We start from the raw sequence: 22080 nt of genomic DNA on the forward strand, positions 1-22080 counted from the left end.
TTTTAGTTGTATCCATGATGATCAAACATTGAAAATAATGTTATGCACAATTTTATGCAACATGGCAAAGTGTCACACTCAGAGTATGTGTTGCTAATGACTCTCAGCTACTACATGTCAAATTTTAGCTCAGTATCTGTAAAACTGTTTAAGCCATATTTCTTTTGGCTAATGTTGATCAGCTGTGGTGGCCATCTTGAATTAGATTGACTCCAAAAGTTAATCAGTGGTAGATGTACATCCAACGACTGCTTTCTGCAAGTTTCATTAAAGTTTGTCATGTGATTCATGAGTTATTTTAGTAGCAGACAGACAACCTCACATACAGACACGGGCAAAAACATTATTGTCCACCTTTGCCTTTTGACCGGCGATAACAATGAAGATGCCATTTTTTTTCCACCACAGCTTGGAGCCTATTTGTTTACAATAAGTACTGTTGAGCCCCTTTGCTTTGGACAAAACGATAAAAAAAAGAGGGAGAAGCCGTCTGTTTACATTGCACTCTCACTTATTGATGACTCTCTGTGGGACTGCTGAGATTAAACCAGCACAATTGCAATGTCACAGAGGATGTGATGCTCAACTTTCTACTCGTACAGCCTCTGTGATAACAGGTAGCACATATCCACAGGGTCACCTTGAGGGTGTAATTGGAGGAATTGAACAGTGACGAAGAGGAGAGGAAGAACAGAGACTGGATTGGAGGTTGGGGTAGGATGCCAGAGTGGGAGGTGTTGCAAGATAGGTGGTTGTAACAGATGATGGGAGGAAGGAGGGGAGTGGAAATATGCATTTTGAGGCTTGAATAGAGAGAGGAGAATAGAAACAAATGTGAACATCTTCTATAATCATCATTCTGATGCCAGGCTATAATCTATCTTTGTCCCGAAGGAAGCCAAAAATCCTGTCCGTGTATGTGTGCGCGCAAGCAAATGAGTGTGTAGAGGAACTCCCCAGTCAGCTACTAAAAATAAAAAAAATGAGTGGGAATCGCCACAACGATCCCATCTGTACCAGCTGAATAAATTAGGCAAGCTGTATATCAGCTGAGTCCCTGTTGGACTCAATTTTTCTTTGTTTATCCATCTAATCTTGTACAAAAATCTCCATTTAACATACATATAGTTTGCCCTTTACAAGGCACTGCATGACAGCACATACAAGATTAATATAAACATGATTCTTGCACACTTAGTTCACCAGATGGCACTCGTAATATGTTTTCTTTTTGTAATATCTGCTCGACAAATTGCAAAGACGCATTGTAGCAAAGAATAATCTTGGTGCTGTTCATGCATTTAAACACACACAGACATACAGTGTGATGCAGTATGAGAAAATAAAATTGAATTACACTCTTTGGGGTCCTTGTGTAAAAGGAAAAAAAAAAGAGATACCTTCACATCTTATTGTGCTTCAATTTCATCTGGAGAAAAACCCTTTGATTAGATTGGCACCTGAACACTCCACACACAGATTGAAATATATATATATATATATATATATATATATATATATATATATATACTAACACAAACACAAGCGTTTAGATCTCATAGTCCTCCTGAAGAGGAGAGGGCATCTCATCAAATACAAACAGTGTGCCAATGATGAATGAGGCAACTCCAGTTGTCCTGTAAATCAACAATGAGTTTAATTCCTTTGTGCGACTGGACTGTATGAAAAGAGACGGAGAGACTGAGCGAGGAAGAGGAGGGTGAACGCAGCAGCATTGCCCAGGGGAAGCAACAACAGACGCAGATGCAGAGCCTGCAGATTCCTGAAGCTCCACAAAATGAAGCCATTTAGAGCAGGGGGGGCTGCAGGGACGGAGGCGGGAGGAGATGGATGGAAGTAAGGATTAGAGGAATAGCTCATTAGGCATTCAGATCACACATTCTTCAATACACAGCTCCCACAAGGTGCCCTTCACACCTACAAACATATGGGCATCTGTCCCCACACACGTGAGCACCTGTATGCATTTTAAAAATCCTCAAAATGCTGCTTTAATTCTCAAATTTCCCCTTTCACTGTAACACTCTTTTATCTCAGACAACATATAAAATGTTCAGCTAAATGATGCCTCTCAGATAAAAAACCTAAACTTACACCGTAAAGTATCATTTTTCCCATCAGCTCAATCCACAAATTGTCCAAACTGCAGAAATAAAATGAGCCTTTTATTGTAATGAAGAGCACCGGTAGTTCATATTCATTTGATGTCCTCCTTTGTTATGCTTTTATTGCTGCTTCTCTCACGTTCCATCGCAGCTAATTCACTCTTGCCCTCCCCTCAGTGAACGAGCTGTGTGTGAGCTTGGTGATGTCCTTTGCTCTGGAGAAAAGAGGAGGGTAGAAGAGAGTCCAGCAAGGAGATGTAGTACAGCACTTCAGATCAATTCCTCTTGTCTCCCCTCTCTCAGCCGCAGTGTTTGTAGTGAAACAGTTTAATCCAGCTAACGAAAGCACTCCCACACAGCTCAGCTGAATTTCTCTTTGTGATTGAATTTCTTTGTGCTGTAAGCCTTCATGCACTTGCTGAAGCCACAACAGAATGGATCAAGAGAAATTACACTTATTGGCAGTTTTGCTTGTGCAGGAAACAGACACTCACTTGTGTTTTTTTTCTCTTTGTTTTTATCTCTTTCTCATTGTCTCCCAGATAACAGTTTTCCGGATGGGCTCAGAGGGTCATCAGGACATTGACCTTGCCATCCTCACTGCATTACTCAAAGGTTGGTCTGCGCATGTGTGTGTGAGAGTCTACGTGTGTGTGTGCTGAAGCATGATTGGCTTCAATTTCACTCTAGTCCGCAATGAAGTTTGATAGTTGGAGGTTTTGGTTCACTAAATTACATTGTGTTTTAGAAAGCACTCCCCATATGTTCCAAATTTATGGACAAGTTTTATTTCAAAGCACATAAGTTTTTCTGCTTTCAGGGTCCATAAATCTGTAGTAAAACAGCAAGTTGCTTAGTTTGCAGACCCAGCCTTGAGTTAGTTTTTTTTTTTAAAGAAAACTAAGTTTTTAAAATGACTAAAACAAAAAATGAACTTGTACAGTGAACAGTAAAACGAATAATTCTGCAATGATCAAATAATTCAAATAAAACTATTATAGTTTTAATTAATGCTGAGCCCTAACTTATAATTATCTTTTGTTTTGTTTGTTGAAGATTTCTGCTACAGTTGTGGCATCTGAGAACTGCAAATATTCCTTCAAATAATTTCCAGTTTTTCACTGTTAACATTACACAGAAAGCAAAATAAAGCTGCACATTTATCAGATAAGATTGTTCTCTGACTTGTACATATTGTGGGAAGACCACAGTTCAGTTTTGGCAACTTGTTACTTGCGGTACTCTGAGTATAGGTACCTCTGTATTGTATAAAATATTTACTGAGCTGCACTCCTCCAGCTCTTGCAGTCTAACAGCCTCTGGTCTTAAAGTCATTTAGGCAAGCTTGTAAAAAGAAACATGGTGTTGAGACAAAACTAATTCCTGTAGAATCCTCAATTATTGTAAACACAGCTGCTCATTAACTCTGTAGTTAGAAACAAATGATTACAGGGAGACACTGACACCTTCCAATAAATTGTGAAAATGACTGTCTTTCTCTTTGCTAAATAAATGTAATTTCATTTTTTTATTTGAAAATAAGCTTTCCATGTGGCCAAAAGCCATTTTGTAAAAAGGACGGATTGTCTCAGCAACAGACTACTCATTGGTGTTGATGGACCCAAATGCAGGCACAAAGGAGGCTCTTTCATGATCTCAACAGGACTTTTAAAGCAAAGAAACCAGCAATATCACAAGATCCATGGATGAAAACAGATGACCTAACAAAGACAAAGAAAAACCCAATTGTGTATAAACCAGAAGGAGAGGTGGTAACAGGAGGTGTGGTGATTACTAATGGTAAACGTTTGATATGGGAGAAGCTTTAAACGAAGACTATTGGGTATCTAGTGGCAATTATATGGCAAGAAGAAATGCTAAGAACATAAATAAATAATCAAAATACTAAAACTCACAACTATTCAAAGAAAACCAAACCAAATATTTCCAAAATTAACACAAGATCAGGGTTAAACACAGACCTTGATCTTGTTTCTTGAGCCTGCTTTACTCTAAACTACAACTAGTTTCATGTTCCAAAGTGAAAGCATCCTGTCTTTACCCAAACTTTTACAGATCTCATCTTCAGCAGTTCAACACCTATACCCTATACTAACAGTTACCTATTTACCAATAATGGAAAGGAAGGGAATGTGGTTAGTCAAACTGGGAGCAATTTAGCTGAATCTTTATTGTTCCCTACTTTCCCAAACACACCTATGCAGAAACACACACTCTCACAAACACACACTCACTAAAAGATTGACAGATCCATACTATTGATTGCTGTTCAGTAGCTTTCATCGATCATGTTTCTGTTGCTTCCTCGGGGAACATGGCCCATTCCCCTCCTCACAAGCATTCCCACACATGAATGCAAAGTGCACAAATTTATGTGTGTGTACCGAGCAGCAACAAGTCCGATGGGGCTGATAGGCGATTCTGAACATATGACTGATAATGTCAAGAATGCTGCTTGGGGAAGCATTTCAGTCCACACCGGGCTGTAAGAAAGAACTTACATTTTGGAGAAGAAAAGTGTGGAAAAAGTAAAGTGTGTTAAATAATTTATGTGTAATAGCGATGATGCATGATTTCTTTGGCTCATGGATCATTCCCTTATCTTTTGGCTCATTCTATATGCGCTGTTGCTCTTATGCTCTCCGCGCGTTCATATCCTGCTCACGTATTCTTTTCGCGTCGTCTGTTGCTCTATCCCTTATCCCTCTTCTGTTTTTATCCCTTTTTCTTTATTCCTGTACACATTGCGACAGGAATGCCATTCAAATGAATAAGTGAAGGAGGTTTAAAGAAAGAGTAAAGGAAAGGAAACACTGCATAAATAATTAGACAACTTATAGGAGAAGAACAGTAAGATGGGGCGGGGGAGGGGGGGACTTAGTGGTCAGTGGCATGATGGTTGATTTATGTGCAACTTTCTTTCTGCAGCTTGAGAGTCGATGGCACGTTTAAAATAAAATCCCACCCGGGAGCTTTTTAAAACACTGGATTAGAACCTTTTGCCGAAGAACTAAGCTTCTGCCTGAAGCGTAGCAATACACAGCTCAGTCTGAAATGCGCAGCGTGAAGAGAACAGAAGAAAAGTCTGAAAAATGGGGGGGGGGGGGGGGCAGCGAGTGTGTCGATATGTGGGAAAATGAGCGATTAGGACAAGTGGAAAAAGACAAAGCAGGAAGGAACCAGCAGCATGAGAGTCATACTCCAACTGAGTGGAGTAATTGATGGTCGGCTGTCTCCGATAGTCAATAGCCTGAGGACTGGACACACAAAGTAAGTTGGCTGCAGTTCAACCTTTAGGCAGAAAAGAAAAATGAAGTCATTGGTCTTTGATAAAGAGCCAGAGCCACCCTGGTCTTTTGATACACATATATCTTCACTAAAGCTCCTATTAGTCAGTGCTGCGTGTTATTAGTGGGGCTCCGACTGAACACATACGGTTACGCTCCAGTAATTCTGTTCAGACCTTTAAGCCACAGAGTGCACTGTGTAAAGTGATGATTTTAGTGGGCTTATTAAAATTACACCACCTTGTCAACACTCAAGAGATGATTAGGGTACTTACATCTCTGCATTACAGTGGCTTTGATAAATGTGGTCCTCATCTCACTTCTGAATTTCAGGGAAATTGGTTGAGTAAATTTTTAATGTGGCTTCTGTGTTAGACTACCCTTGACAACAGTGACGGACAAGAACATTGTGAGCCACAACATATCTTACACAGACTCAAAGGAAGAATTCAGGCTTTTGGAAGTAGGGTCCTGTGGCAAGGTCATGAACAAATAATATCTTACATCTCCTCGTTTTAAGAAATAGAGTTTAATCTTGTCCTGACATACAAGCTAGTTGCAAGTCAGAGAGGGACCAAAGTGGATTGCTGGTATCTTTAAATAACAGTTTATTGCAGTTCACATAAATGCTATGTTGTAAGCCTTTATATCACTGTCAGTTTTGCATTACATGTTTTTTTTCCTGGCATAAATATTATGATATTTCTGCTGGAAGTGCACCAGGCTGCATCAAAAGAACTACAGATAGCTGCTGTCGCTATTTATGCTTGGAAATAATCATATAATTTGATGTGGAAAAAAACAGTGTAATGTGAAACTGACAAAGGTTTATAAAATAGTGTTTACCTGCTATGGTCTTTTTTTAATTTGGAGTTGTTTTAAGATGGTAGCAGTCCACTTTGTCCTGGGTGTTATGCACAGACTAGCTGTTAGCTCATCAGATTTAAACTCTATTTCTCCAAACTAAGGTTGTTCAACGAGCTATGTACTGCAGGTAAGATATTATTGTTCATAACTTCACACAACCACACTTTGAAGCATCTTTTCACATTGTTTTAGTGTGAAAGGATGTGTTAATTTCTATTAGTATATATGTCTGTCAATAAAATTAATAGTTAAAAACATGTTTTTTGTACTTAAGCAAAGATTGTTTTTTTAAAGCATTAATGGAAATGTAATGACAAGATTATACTTTTTTGTGTTTTAGGGCTCATGACAATTTACAGATAAAGAAAGTAGGCAAGTCAATGCAATTCCTCTGTGGAGCATCAGCTACAAACATTGCAAGCACAGCACAATTTTCATCTCAGTCACTCAGCAGTCAGAAGAAAATTTAAGTTTTAGTTTTGATTCGAAAATCTTGTAACGTCTCAAAGTTATGGACATCTTATCTGATTTAAAATCTGCTAGTCTGTGCTTTACCGAGAAATGAAATGCAGCAAAAGGAAGGTACCTTTTCTTTGTGGATGCTACTCACTACTATTCTTTTGTCTTCGTCATCAGTTTCTGAATCTTTAAAACAAAGGAAATGTTTTACTTTCTCAATTGTCCTGTTCAAAATGCCACTCCTTGCATCCCGTGTTTTCAATTTTATGTAATTTTAAATATTTCTTTTGTTCTTTGTAAAGGTGTGAACAATCTTGTTCAAAATTACAATTTAAAGTTTAACTGTTTAAAAATTTTGTGTGTAAGCAGGACAAGCCACACGATACAAATTTTGAAACTTTATTAAAACTTCTCAAAGGTCTTTTCAACAGTCAGCAGCAATGGCCTCTTAAAGCAAATACCCAGCAGCCTGCAAAATCAATAATTGATTATCACAAAACAGCAGAAGGCTTTAAGTGGATGGCAAAGTGTTGTCAGGCAGCTTTTCCCTCAGTGTGTTATGTAATAATGAAAGGGTATGTTGGAGGTCAAGTTAAGATCTGAAAAAAGAGAACTGCCTATATGATCCCTATAAAGGCAAATCAAAATTTCTGTTTGACTTTAAACAAAACTTTGCGACTGATCAGATTTGTAGGAGGAGGTGCACTGCCTGCAGTACTAGCGCAAACATGACTTTTATGGGAGAGTTAACAAAATAAAACATTTCCTTTGTTTTCATGACAAAACAATCAGAAGACAGGCATCAAAATAAACGTGTGCCTGTCAGAACTGAGTATTTCTTTAAAACAGTCAATAAAGGTATCCTGGGAGGAAAAAAAAGTAGAATTTTTAAGAGGAAAGCATAGGAGTGGACTGATTATGTCCTTGAGTTGCAGCCAGTTGAACAAGAAAAAGTTTCACCAACAGAAATAATTGGATTTAGTTAAACAATAGAAAGTTCTGCAACCATAACACCGTTTATGAAAAACACACCACTGCATCATAAAAAGCTAACCCAACCCGTTTTGCTGTTTTTTTTTTTTTTAATTATATATTTGGTGGTGGGTGCTACCTTTGTATGAGATAATTTTATTAAGTTGGTGCTGTTTTTTTAAAACAAACAGTAAGTTGTAAATATTCCTAATACAGCCTCTACCCAAGAAGCAAAGAAATGTTTGAATTTGAATAAAATTTAAAAAAAAAACTTGGCAGACATTTTATGCAGGAGCTAAGTGTAGTTTAAAATCACATCAAGCAAATAACAAACCCTTGTTGCCAAATACATCTGCACGTTTGTCTGAGGGTTTGGTTAGGTTATTTTTTTGTTTTGTTTTGTTTTTTTACAGCCAGTACAATCCCACATGAAAGCAGGAGCAAAATAAGAAGCAGTGAATTACTCAGCAGAACGCAGGTTGACTGAGCCCAAATTATACAAAGCGACTGCCCGTCATAAATGATTGCCTCCTTCATCGGAACATCAATAAAACAAGTCACCATCTGTTACTCAAAGAACTCCACTTATTTAAGATCAGCAAGAACTGCAAAATAGATCAATACACAGTTTTGACTGAAATAATGCTACACAGTTAAAGAGGATGAAACCAAATTAGAAATATAAAATGCACTAATCACCTTATTGTTACCAGTTTTGATTCAGAGGTGTACACATAGATGAACAGAAAAGTCTTAGCGGTCTTCTTATTTTTATTTTTTGGTAAAACTTTATTATACATTTTTATCTATCCCAGGTGCCAACGCTTCAGCCCCAGACCAGCTGAGTTTGGCTCTTGCGTGGAACAGAGTGGACATTGCACGCAGTCAAATCTTCATCTATGGACAGCAGTGGCCTGTAAGAATCAATAAATACCACACCACGTAATGGTTTGGCATTGAGTCTCAGACCTGAACTAGTGTTCAACCCAAAATACATTTTTACTAATGATAAGAGTTGACATAACATTAAAAAATTGATAAAAGTCCTTTACTTTAAAGGAATGCAATTAAACACTGCGTGCAGTTCTTTTATAATTATATGTTCTCCTTTTTTTATGCATCAGGTTGGTTCTCTGGAACAGGCAATGCTGGATGCCTTAGTTTTGGACAGAGTGGACTTTGTGAAGCTGCTGATTGAAAATGGAGTCAGCATGCATCGTTTCCTCACACTTTCCAGACTGGAGGAACTCTACAACACGGTAAAAGCAGCCGCACATATAGTAACGTAGACATGTTTTGTGTTGTTTTTTTCTTTCTAAATAAATACTGTATAATTTTTTCCCATTTGTTTCAACAGCGACATGGACCATCAAACACGCTGTATCATCTTGTCAGAGATGTAAAAAAGGTACGACTATCACTGCCATCTCAGCAGCTTTGTAGCCGCTCAGGCGCACTGGCTGCAAATTGTGTGTATTAAGGAGGACATGTTTGACTAAAGAGAGTTTGTGTTGCTTTTTTGTGGCGTGCCTAAGTTACCTTGTTTGCATTTGTTTGTGTGTGCGTGTGCGTGTACATTTTGGTAGCTGTAGAAGCTGGTGACTTCAAATAGAGGCTGGCTTTTCTCTTTCGGCTGGATTTGTGCGCTGCATTGTCTTTGAAGAGCTTTGCACGACTCCAACGGCTTTCATGAGTCACAATTTTACTTTCTCTACGACACACACCACCATGGGAAACAAACAACACTCGCATTAAATATTGTTAGAGCCACAGGACGTAAACGTGCAGTCAAAAGTTTAATCAGACTTATCATGAGCATTCAATTTAGGCATTTAACAATTTATTTGAACAGTTCCTTTTTCCAGGGTGGAATGGTTAACAAGCATACAACTTCAAATTCTTCAAAACAAGAATTGAGTGCATACCCTTGAATTTATTTAAGTCAAGTCAAGTTTATTTGTATAGTATGTTTCAGCACAAGGCAGTTCAAAGTGCTTTACATCATAAAAACACAAAATTAAAAAGTCTTAAAAACAACATACAAAAACAACAACATACAGTCACCAAATGAGATACCAGTGCACATCCATTTATTATGATTCAAGACTAACTCTAAACAGGTGGGTTTTTTAGCCTTGATTTAAAGAAACTCAGTGTTTCAGTCGTTTTTTCAAGATGTATGGTGCATAGAAACTGAATGCTGCTTCTCCATGTTTGGTTCTGGTTCTGAGGATGCAGAGTAGACCAGAATCAGAAGAGCTGAGTGATCTGGAAAGTTGATACAACAACAGCAGATCTTTAATGTGTTGGGGTGCTAAGCCATTCAGTGATTTATAAACTAGCAGAAGTATTTTAAAGTATATTCTCTGAGCTACAAGGAGCCAGTGTAAGGATTTTAGAACTGGGGTGATGTGCTCTAACTTCCTAGTTGTAGTGATTTTTTTGTGGAATTATTTTTAATCCACACAAAATTATACACACAAACTCAAATATGTTCATACATTCACCTAAATCTTTTAGAAAGGGGCTCTCAAAGCTCTGTAGTGTCTTTTAACTTGACAAGACCAAGACCTAATAAGGTCTTGTTATTGATCAGATTGACTGCAGGTTGTAGTTTCTCTTTGCCAGCATAAAAATGATTTGTTTGACAGTGCTCATTGGATTGACCAATACTCATCCATCACCTTCAGATGAAAAGAAATTGGCTTAGATGTTTGGGAACAACCCAGAAATTACTAAGTCTCAAGCCTGTCATGAACTGGAAATTGCTCGAACATCAGTGTCACTGTCCACACTGAAGCCAGATTTATTTTATATAGTAGACTGAGACAAAAAAGTAACACCTACTCCAGAAGTAACATCTACATGCCAAACTGAAGTTTGCAGCTGCTCATATGGAGAGGCCAAATTACAACTGGAAAAAAAAAAAAACCAAAAAAACATTTTGTGGTTAGACAAGACAAAGGCTGTGTCATTTGGCCACTATACCAAGAAGTATGTTTGGAAGCGTAATGGTGAGGCTTTCAAACCTAAAAACTGGTGTCTGATTGGATAAATCAGGCTAACACTGAGATTTTGGAATTACTGACCCAAGCTCCAACCTAAACCCCTCTGAAAACCTGTGGACAATGCTTTAATCAAGGTCTGTGCCTGGAAACCAACCAGTTTAAAGGACCTCCACCAAATCTGTCAAGAAGCCAGAATTATATCAGAAGGTTGTTGATGGATACAGAAAACATGTGATTGAGGTGCAACTTGCTAAGAAAAAGTTACCAAATATTAGTTGGTGATATTATGTCTATATTTGACCCTGTGTGGATTAATATATCCATAATAAATTTAAACATATGCATCTAATCATTGAAGTTATATGTTGTATAACCATTCCACCCTGGAAAAAGAACAATTTGAGTAAATCGTTGAAAGCCCAAACTTACTGACATTTATGCTTATGGTGACTGTATGTAAACCTCCGCCAACTGTAAGTAAAGTGAGGCCACAGTGGAAAAGGTGCGTGTCATATCAAAAAATACCTCAGTGGGCACTGCATTTATTTGTTTTTAACTTTATTGGTAAAGCATTTTTTTATATCTTTGGTTTCGTTTCAACTTAGATTATTGGCTAATTCCTTGAGTTTGGTTTTGCACAATCTCTTCAAAAAAGCGCCTTATTTGCAGAGGGACTTTTTGTTCAGTTATGTAAATTAATACAATCATGATTATATATATCATATCAGTTATCAGTGTCAAAACCGTTAACAAAACAACCTGGTTTTTAGATTCAGTGTGTGTTTGCATGCCAGCTTTGGAGAGATCCCACTGTTGGGATGATGGAAAGGTCAACAACATCACTATTAGCATTTAAAAAATGTTTATTGATTAACGTGTTACTTATGATGTCCACACATGCTCCTCTGAGAGTTGATAAAGATGATACGTGTTCCTAAACACAACTCTGATCTCAAGTTTGTGCAGGAAAAATACAGCACATGATATTTCACTGCTCAGTTTCACCATCCTGCCAAACCCACTTCAGTGCATGGCATACTATTACCATCCTGTTGTTGCAGAGGTGTGTGTAAATGTATTAGTGTGGCCAAATGTTTGTGTGTCATTGTCCTATCTGCATATGATGCTAATTAGATTTAACTGCTATCCCGCGGGTGGAGTCACCATGTCATCGCTGTTTTCGTTCTCATTACTCCCTAAGGATTGTCTCGGTGTTCTGTCAGCAGCTGTCGGTTCTTTTCTTCTGAGCTTAATGGTGATATTAGTTGGAGGAGCCAATGTAAGATGGCTTCAGGGTAACCTGGTCCTTTTGTTAGATTGAATCAAAGACAAGTTGAGAATCAGGCGAATCAAAGAGAGTGGCTCATTGACTGCAGCTTCCAAAGCATAAACCTGCTGTCCTGCAGAGAAAATGAACATTGTGGCAAAAGGTTGGTCCCAGTACAACTTGACGAATCTCAAAAATAAGGAAAGGTAAAGGAATCAAGACGTAACTGGATATGTTTAAAACTGCCTTGTTAATTAGATTCCAAAAGTAATTTGTGAAATTGAATTTAGGTAATTAGTCAGCATGAAAACCTGGAAATAATAAAATCAACTATTTTAAATTGTTGCTGTATCTGAGATTAGTATGTAAGGAGAGAAGAAAGAAAGATAAAAAAAATTAAATAACTTTCCTAGTAGTAAAAAGCTGTTCAGAATTTACCTTCTTCTCTAGAAATTGTAAAACTGTAATGCTGTAAACTCCCAGTGTGTCTTCGCACAAAGTCAAAACAATTACCGGAGATACAGTGAATTACAGCAGGGAGCTTTTTGCTGGCAAGGACAAGTGCATCAGTATTATTCAATTACGATTATAAGAGATTGGAAAACAAAATTTATAGTCTTAAAAAAAAGCAAAGCACATCCATGGGGTCTGTTGCTGTCTCTCACCACCACCCAAAAAAAGAACATTTCATCTGTGCCTATAAAAGTAATGCAAACAAATAGCACGTTTTTAGTTTGTTGTCAGCTTCTTGATGATGATTAATAAATAAATTAATTAAACAGAGCAGTCAGTAGGTGCACTTTTTAATAACTGCCTTTTGGAGGTCTTAAGACTAAATAAGAACCTCCTGCTGGAGTGAGAATTCAAACTCCCTTCAGAAATTCTTCTATTGTAATGACAATGTCTATGTCTATTTTAAGGGGTGTACATTTCAAAGGACTGTGAGTTCATGCAGGACTGGCCTCTTCAGCAAAGTCATCCCAAGATCAGAATGATCTTGAGAGAGATGTGCAAGAACCGCAATACTTCACAGAACTTGTAAAAAAAGTGGATGTCTCTGCATTTAGAGAGACATTGCACAAATTTAATCTAGTCACAAAAACGTCCTTGTTGTGCGAGACCTGCAATTTTCAAGTGAACACGCAGACAAAAACATGGCTTACTGAAATGAGGACTGGAAAGATGCATCGAGGATAGAGTTTTATGGCCACGGCAACAGTAGGAGTTCGGACACTTGAGGCGATCCTAACCTTTGAGGCGAAATGTGTGCTCACTCCTCACTGAATAATCCTGCATCAGTGAGCAAACGACTGAAAAAGCTTGTTTTCTTTTCTTGTTCTGTCACAACTTTTGCCACAGCTGGTATTAAGTATGTCAGGAAACCCGTGCGTTTCAAAAGAACAGTGGGGACCAGGATAATACCTGAAGGGTTTAAGGTTCAGGTTAGAGGCATGAGAAGGAGCAATGAGTATTGACAGACTTTTAGGCCTCACATGAAAGAACTTCTGTTTCAATAATGACTCTCCCCTCAAGCGTTAGTAGCTGTGTATCGCTCCATGCTACTGCCGCTCTCTTCCAGGCTAATGAGTCATTTCCATCGCTCTCATCTTCTCTCTTCCTGACAATATTGAATTTTACTGAAAAGATCTCATTATTTCCCTGAATGAAAATTATGACAACTGATTCCGTTCTTCACTTCCACTGAAATTGCCCTCAAACACACTCTAATTCAACACTTGGGATTTTCTTCATCTTTAGCTCCTCTAATGTTTGTTGTTTGAAATAATCGCCCAATACAAAGCTGTATACTGTTTTGGCTAAATCTTGGATTTCTTTAGCCAAATAACCACATCAGAGTGAAGCGTATAAGTTATACCTTCAACTCAAATCCCCATTAATCTAAAGAATTCAGAATAAACAGTCTTAATAAGACTACTATTTCTGTGAAAGACTGGAAGAGAGATATTGCCTGAGAGTTTCTGTGTACCTCATTTCCCCTGCTCTTGCTTATCGTGCGTTTTACTCACTGACATTGTGTGTTCTTTCCAAGCGAGAATATCCAGGGTTCAGTTGGATCTACTTCAAGGTGAATCTGCTAATCACGTTTTCTTTTTGTAGCCAAAAAAAAAACAAAAAAAAAACAATTTGATATGGATTTTTGTGACATGAGTGTGTGTGACTGTGTGGTTCATTTGTTCTCTTGTCTCCTTTCCTTTTTTTTAATCATTTGGTGTGGGGTTGTTGCCTGTAAACACTGTCTGGTTTGTAGGGAAACCTGCCCCCGGACTACCGCATCAGTCTCATCGACATTGGGCTTGTCATTGAATACCTCATGGGTGGGGCATATCGATGTAACTACACCAGGAAGAGATTCAGAACTCTGTACCATAACCTCTTTGGACCCAAAAGGGTGAGTAAATGATCATCCTCTTCATTAACATCAGCACTAATGATAATAGAAGGAACCGTTTAATGTTATTGATTGACATGATCATGTTTGTCCTGTAAGTGTAAGATGACTGATGTAAATCACAGCTTGTGCTCTCTTTTTATATGCAAGTAGATTTTGGAATATTTTGATTGGACAGTGTTCAGAAAAAATAAAACCCTAACCTGCAGTTTGATACTAGTCTAATGCTCTGAAAGACAAAGAGAAAACTTCAGATCTTTTGAAGTGGGATTCAGTAGGAAGGTTATGAACAATAAATACTGTTTGAGATATGTCTTTGAATAACCGCAGTTTGAAGAAATTTATTGCAGTTTGTGCTAACACTTTAATAAACTACCACACTACTTTACACCACCTGCAGTTTTACATTGGATGGTTATTTACTTATAATTCTCTTGTTATTTGCACACTTTGCTGGCAGATGGCTATAGCACGTCTGGACAGAATTTCATTATATTTTTGCTGGAATAACAATGAAATGCAAAACTGATGACTGTGTAAATATTTATGAAAATAGCTTTCACATCAAAGACTGTGACATTTTTGAGACTGAGTTGTTTCAAAGTGGCAGTAATCCATTTTGATCCTGGTGCTGCTCGGACTGGCTTGACTGCCTAACTCGTCAATTCAGTCAGAGTTGAACTCTATTTCTACAAACTAGGGTTGTTTAAAGACCGATCTGCAGCAGATAATTTATTAATTGTTTATAACTCTTCCACAAAACCCTCTTACGAAGGGTCTGAACTCTCACCTTTAACTATACTGTGATGCAAGTCTGCTGCAACAAGAAAGAGGCAAGACCTCTCATACATGGAAGTAAACTATACTGTAAAAATGTAATTCAGACCTGTACTGTACATACAATGCTTCTGTCACAATATTTCTGAAAACTAAATTATTATTATTATTATTATTACATTGAGCTGTTAGTATTAGTCTATCTGAATAAAGTTTACATAGTATCTCAGGTAACATATCCAGGTTTTATGACAATAGATGTTACACAAATTGTAAACTAATGTGATTAAAATGCTGCTCATCATCAGAGGGCAATCATAAAAGTCTTTTATTTAACAATTTATTTCCACACTGACATTAAAGCGCAGACTGTTTTAACCTTGATGCAACAAATCATTCATCCGTAGCAGAGGCTCTTCATCAGGTACCATTATGACTCATGGAAAATGAGCACTTATTACAGCCCCTCTGCTTAATGATTTCTACATTCAAACCAAGTGGACTTGGTGATAATTGAAATCATGCGAGTGTTTAGTGTTTGTGTGTTTTACAACACACACACTGCGCATTACATGGTGTTCTGTTGCTCTTTCTGCTTGAATAATTCGGACACTGCCACAGGTGTAATGAAAATAGGACCACACACAGGTGTGCACAAATGTTTCTTTCTTTTTTTCTAACTGATGCACTCAAATGCTTGTATTTTTCAGTATTTGTGTTGGTCTTTATGTAGTACAGTTTTATGACAAATAACAAACAGAACTAGCCAGATTTTCAGATAATGCTCTGCGGCTTGCCCAAGAATGCTGAAGAATCGAGATTACAAGACAAAAAGATTAAAGTGACTTTGAAAAAGTGTTCCTGTTTGGGACCCAGATGGCAAGAGCTTCAGTCACAAAGTGCAGCTGGCAAGTGTTTTATTACAGTGATTAAAGAGACATCTGTGTTTAAATTTATGGCAAAGACATTAGTAAATGTGGTCAAATATTGTGTCCGTCAGTTCACAGTTAGTGATCATGGTGCATATAGGAGAGGAAGCAAAAAGATCAGCTCCTTCTCAGGTGATTGCGGTAAATATCAACGTGGAATGTGACAGGACTGACAGCACAAACGGTCCATTGACAGTACCTTGTAGAGGGGTATTACAGTAAAGTTGTAAGGTCTAAACTGCTCATTACATAGATGAGTGCACAGTTGGCAGATCAGTGGTGCAAAAGCCTTATGCACTGATCCACAGAGACAGATACAGTCAGACAGCTGGGTGAGCACATGGACATCAGGAGAACTGTACAGGACTCAACCTTTGACCATTACAGTGAGAGGACACATCTCTCATTGCTGACATTGTTTCAGACCATTTGTTGCTTTTAGAGAAATTCTTATAACATAAAGGCACATAATTGGAGGAATATTTATTCTAGAAATCGTGCTTCATCTATGTTTTTAACACAGAGACTCATAATAGAAATGCCAAAACATCCCGAAGCTCTAATTTGACCAAAATCTGCATTTTTACCATGTAGTTAGTTTTTTTTTCCTTTGTTACTCTACTGCATGTTTCCAAGTCTTTGTTTGTCTGTTGGTATCACTGTAAGAGACAAAGATGGAAGCAACAAAGCAGCTGATGAGATGCAAGGAAGCAGGACAGCGACTTGGCAAAGTGAGAGCGAGTCAGCTCCAGTTTCCCTGTGATTTTCTGTAATAATAATATCACCCATGTGTGAGCACCCGCAAACTGATGTTGAGTAACAACAAAGCCTTGAAATAGATGTGGTTATCATAATTCCCACAGGAAAGTCAGGTTATTTTTACCAGCTAGATGATCACTCATGAATATATAATTCAAACATGTCCAGCTTTCTGACAGATAACACATTTCTCTACCAAAAAATACACACATTTTGCTTAAATAGCTGCAACTGTACGAGTCTATTGTCCTTATGTTTAGTGTATTAATAATCACACCAATGCAAATATAGTTTATTCTTTAAAAAATCATTAAAGTGAAAAAGTTATTTTTGATAGTAATGAATATTTATAACCTTCTGTGAGTGAGTCTGTGCTGTGGTGTTCCTATAGATTAAAATGCACTGAAACTACATTTGACAAAGGGTTTAAGTTCTGTTTGTTAATATTTTGCATGTGTGTGTTTCCTAGCCCAAAGCTCTGAAACTGCTGGGAATGGAGGTAAGTCTTGATCCCATCAAAGTTGTTATTCAATTATTCCCTTGCTGTTCTGCTCCCTCATCCCTCAAGCCGCCTCATATGTAAAATGGGCTGAGTGTATAGATGGTAACAACAAAATAGTCAAACATTTTAAGTGTGTGAAGTGTGCCTCACAAGAACTTGACTTTTCTATATTAAATTAATTTTGTTGGCAGTCTGTATCATCTTCCAGAGCAGCTAAAGGCTTATTGCCAAATAATGAAAGTCATTTGTTGTGAAGTTTAAAAAAGAATACTTTTGACTTCATGACCATCTAATGCCTCATATAGTTTAAATAATCTCTTGTATTAACCTGCATTACAGAGCAGCTACATTTACAAAATTGACCATGCAATAACTAAACTAACAGGATCACAGGATATATAGCATATATTCATATTTATTTAAGGTTTATATGCCATGAAGAATCCACATCATAAAGCTTTTATCACTGCATGTGTCTAGGAGGCATTTGTATTTTAATATGCATGACTGCCTGTTCTGTTGTCCTCGTTTTGGAAAATTCAGCTTCTTGTATGTCAGTGTGTGATTTTTTTTTGTATTATTTTTTTTTTGTGGTAAAGTAAAGAGTCATTTCTCTTTTTGACCCCTTTTGTAGAAGAATTTTTTAAAAGGGGGTCAAATACTACATAAAATCTGAAACAGACAACACTCCTTACTATGAATTTACAGTCAGTTTCTATACTATGTTATGCCTTTATCTTCCCACCTAACTCATTTGTTATTGATTACCATCAGGATGACATGCCAATCCGCAGAGGCCGCCAGAAGACGACACGCAAACGAGAGGAGGAGGTGGACATTGACCTAGATGACCCGGAAATCAACCACTTCCCTTTCCCCTTCCACGAGCTGATGGTTTGGGCTGTGCTTATGAAACGTCAGAAGATGGCACTGTTCTTTTGGCAGCATGGCGAGGAAGCCATGGCCAAGGCCTTGGTGGCGTGTAAGCTGTGTAAGGCCATGGCGCACGAAGCATCTGAGAACGATATGGTGGACGACATCTCCCAAGAGCTCAACCACAACTCCAGGTGGGGGAGATGAATACTGTACACACACATTGGTTTTGTTTATTGCTTTGGTTGGGGCTTTTTAGCTTGTGGGGCTCTTAACAAAAAAATCTAATACTGTGTTAAATGTAAGTAAGTAAAGTTTTATTTATGACACACTTTTTAAAACCTAGGCTACAAAGTGATTTACTTCAACAACAAATGAGAATTTTGAAAAAAGTTATGTGTTCAGATGTGCGTTAAAGACCTCAAGGACGTTTGTCATCCTGACCTGTATCGGAAGACTGGTCCAGAGTTTGGCATCCTGGGCAGAAAACACTCACGTTTTTATACAAGCGATAAGAACAACTAGATGCTTTAGATCAGAAGACCTAAGGCGTCTAGAAGTAGTATAAGGGCTTAAAAGTTCACTTACAAAAGCAGTAGCCCGGATGTTTATCCCTTAATAAACAAGAAGGAGGAGCTTAAATCAGCTTTTGATTTTGTAGGAGTCCAGTATAAAAAGAGTGAAGACCAGGGGTGAAATGAGAACAAAATGAGGTCTTGGTGAGAAGTCTTGCAGCTGTAAATAAGAAACAGAGTCTTGGCTTAAACATGGAATAAAGGTAGTTGAATTAGTATTAGTATGGTGATACAAAAGCATGAATTTCAGTTTCTTGTTGTTGATATGATTACAGTGGACATATATTGGCTATATTTCTTAGGTGAAAGTAGCTAGACTGAACTACAGTCTTAACAAGTTCATCAAATTTGAGTTGGTGGTCAAAGATGACACCTAAGCTTTTAGTGGACGAATCTGTGTAAATCTTGAGAACCAAGGGACTAGAGAATGTTTTCAGGAAAAATAAATACTTCAGTTGTCTTATCTCAGTTGTGTAGAACAACAGTAGCATTTCAACAATCAAATATAATAAAATAATAATATGACTGCCTAAAGACTGCATGAGGATTATGTCAAAGCGCCTAAGTTGTTGATCCAGCTGCTAAACCTTCCCAGTCCGAATCTAACAGAGCATTTGTGCTTCATGCTGAACATTAATAGATTCATAAAGATCATACTCTTGAACCCACAGATTCCTTTAAGAGTCTGTGCTAATGTCCTTGAACCAAACATAAAAAAGAACAAGCTAACAGTTCTTTCTGTTTGTGCACCTTCATGTGTCAAAGGTTTTTTTGGGGATATTGATTTAATGTTTGGTTTGAATGGATGTGCAAAGTGTACTGTATGTTGCAGTTCAGAGCCAAGCTTCGAAAAATAGAAACATTACTTTGATGAATGATTAATGTCAAGTTAGGTGCAAGTCTCTAAATTTCTACCCACACACCATAGTATATGATGCACTCACTGACATGTCCTATTCTGCTGCTAGCTGGCCTGTTTCCAAGCTCCCATGGGATGTAAGTGACATATATACAGAACTCTAATAACATGCATCATCCTTACTTAAGGGTATTCACTGAAATTAGGTAATGCAAAAGACAAAACTGCTGGCTATGGAAATTGCTCTTAATTGAGGGGAAAATTTTTGACAGTACAAAGCACAGCCACACTTAAGCGTAGTTTCAAAGAAGTGCATTTAGAGCTGGCATATTTTCGGTTTAAGTTCATCACAGAAATATCCCAGCTTCCTTTAAAAAAACTAATTTAATTTAACTGCCTGCATTTTTTTTGTTTGTGTTCTTTACATAATTTGTTGGGTTTGTAAAGGTCTTTGTTTAGTCATCTGTATGGGTTAATTAAAGAGATAATTATGTTATTTCTAATATAAATAGACAGTTGCTGTTTTAAGTTCTGCAGTGAGCTCTTGCTTCTCAAGATGTTCTCATACAAGCTGAGCAAAGACTGTTGCAATTTTTGCCAGTTATCTAAGATTTCCTCGCCTAAGTTATTTGAAAAGTATTTCTAAGAAACAGGAAGGTGTTCATCAGTTCATACAACTCTGCTGAACTGTGTTATGTGTGGTGAATCTGTGACATCGTGAGGCCCTGTTTTATAAATCCCCCAAGTCCCTGCGCTGTATGTGTGTGCATGTGTGTGTGTGAGCGTGAATGCATTTTTGTCTGCGTATATAAATGTTCTTTCATAGGGTGAAATCAGGACAAAAATGAAAGAAGGGATTCATGGTTTCAGGAAGTTTTTTTAGTAAAATACGAGGGCAGATGGTGTTGGTTTTTGACATTTACCTTTGTAATGATTGAATTGAAGTTGGCCTTCTTACATTCCCATAAATCAGTGATTCTCAAACTTTTCATATCAAACCCTGCTTGTAGGGAAAAAGATTTTTAAATCCCTCCATAGCTCAACAAGACGAAACCAAAGTGAGTCAAAATAAATGGTAATCAGAAAATTTTTAAAACTAACTTAAATAAAAAGCTCAAGATTTACATAGTTCAGTGTTTTCTTTTATCAGTTAAAAGAAGTTAACTTGTTTTGGTGGCTTTTTGTCTCCAGATTGCTCTTTTGGTTTGAGCTTTGCTAGAACAATAATAGCAAACAGCTCTATCAGCTTCTAGTTATTTAAAAATAGACACATTTTATATTAGATACCTTTAAAAGTGGGGGTTGATATCATTTTATCACAGTACTTATGGCCGTCTGTTTTATTCTTCACAAGTGCTGCTTTTTTTCAAACTTCATTTTGTAATCCCTTAAAAGCAAAATATATGTAGCTCCTAATTTTGTTCTTTGATTTTATTTTTTATTTTTTTATTTTCATCTCTGAATGAGTCCACATTGACACATGGATGCACATCATGCGTAAACAGTTTGCACACCATTTCAAACATATCATCCCGTATGCCGGATGTCCTGCTCAGATTTGCCGTCTTGACCTTTATCACTCTCATGACCATTTGTCCCTGATTTAGTGACTCTTTCCCCCAGCTGGAAAACTCTTTTCCTCCGTGGCAGAGACATAATCTCTTTCCTCTCCGCTCATCATCACTTCTTGTCAGGATTGGCGAGTAAAGACCCAAGGATGCAGAGTGAAGCATGAGGACTAAGTGAGCTAAATAAGGGAATTTATTAACAGAAATAAATAACCAACAGGGCAGCATACAAAGTACAAGGAAAAAACAAAACAACAAGGAGCACACAGGAAACAGGCAAGCAAGTAAACTGTATTACAGACTGAAAAGTAAATCAGAAGTGGGAGTATAAGTACTGGGAGGGAAGAGAAACAAGCAAATGCAGGTGGTCTGATTAATAAACGAGGGACAGGTGAATAAAGAGGAACAGGACTGGCTGAGGGAATTCAGTAGCATTTGATACACAGGAAAAAACTGGAAAACAACAAGAGACTAAACTAAATAATATATGAAGGACAATATGACAAAAATGAGAAAAACGTGTAACACAAAATTAAATCTGAGTCACATCTATGTTTAAACATTAGCTCAGCTTACAACTTAAAAATAAACAAACAAACAAACAAACAAAAAAAATAGGACTGGTGACAGCCTGTCTTCCTTCCCAGGACATAGCCCTCACTTTTGTTTTTAGCCCTTTTTTGGATTTATCAAGTCCTGGATGACTGAGAATCTACACCAGCAAGTACATGTACATAAATCTAACTATCCTCTGAGTTTTGTCGAGATGATCAGTGTTGTCCTGGGTGGTTTGATTTTGACATTTGGGCAAAATAAGTAAC

General features: G+C 37.5%; 1 protein-coding gene across 9 annotated transcripts in view; it reads left to right on the forward strand.

Annotated features, from left to right (window-relative positions):
- Positions 1-22080, forward strand: part of trpm3 (transient receptor potential cation channel, subfamily M, member 3) — a 146449-nt gene that overhangs the window by 102950 nt on the left and 21419 nt on the right. For 5 of the 9 annotated variants that reach the window (XM_025006129.2, XM_037977343.1, XM_017417204.3 and 2 more), the window contains exons 9-16: positions 2669-2741; positions 8548-8648; positions 8857-8991; positions 9090-9140; positions 14058-14093; positions 14277-14417; positions 17352-17381; positions 18159-18451. In XM_025006129.2, coding sequence (XP_024861897.1) covers positions 2669-2741; positions 8548-8648; positions 8857-8991; positions 9090-9140; positions 14058-14093; positions 14277-14417; positions 17352-17381; positions 18159-18451 — 860 coding nt within the window. The remainder of the gene's footprint in view (positions 1-2668; positions 2742-8547; positions 8649-8856; positions 8992-9089; positions 9141-14057; positions 14094-14276; positions 14418-17351; positions 17382-18158; positions 18452-22080) is intronic. The other 4 variants (XM_017417205.3, XM_037977349.1, XM_017417207.3 and 1 more) reach the window with 1 other exon arrangement.

This window comes from Kryptolebias marmoratus, linkage group LG1 (genome assembly GCF_001649575.2).
Source record: "Kryptolebias marmoratus isolate JLee-2015 linkage group LG1, ASM164957v2, whole genome shotgun sequence".
Classification (NCBI taxonomy): Eukaryota; Metazoa; Chordata; class Actinopteri; order Cyprinodontiformes; family Rivulidae; genus Kryptolebias; species Kryptolebias marmoratus.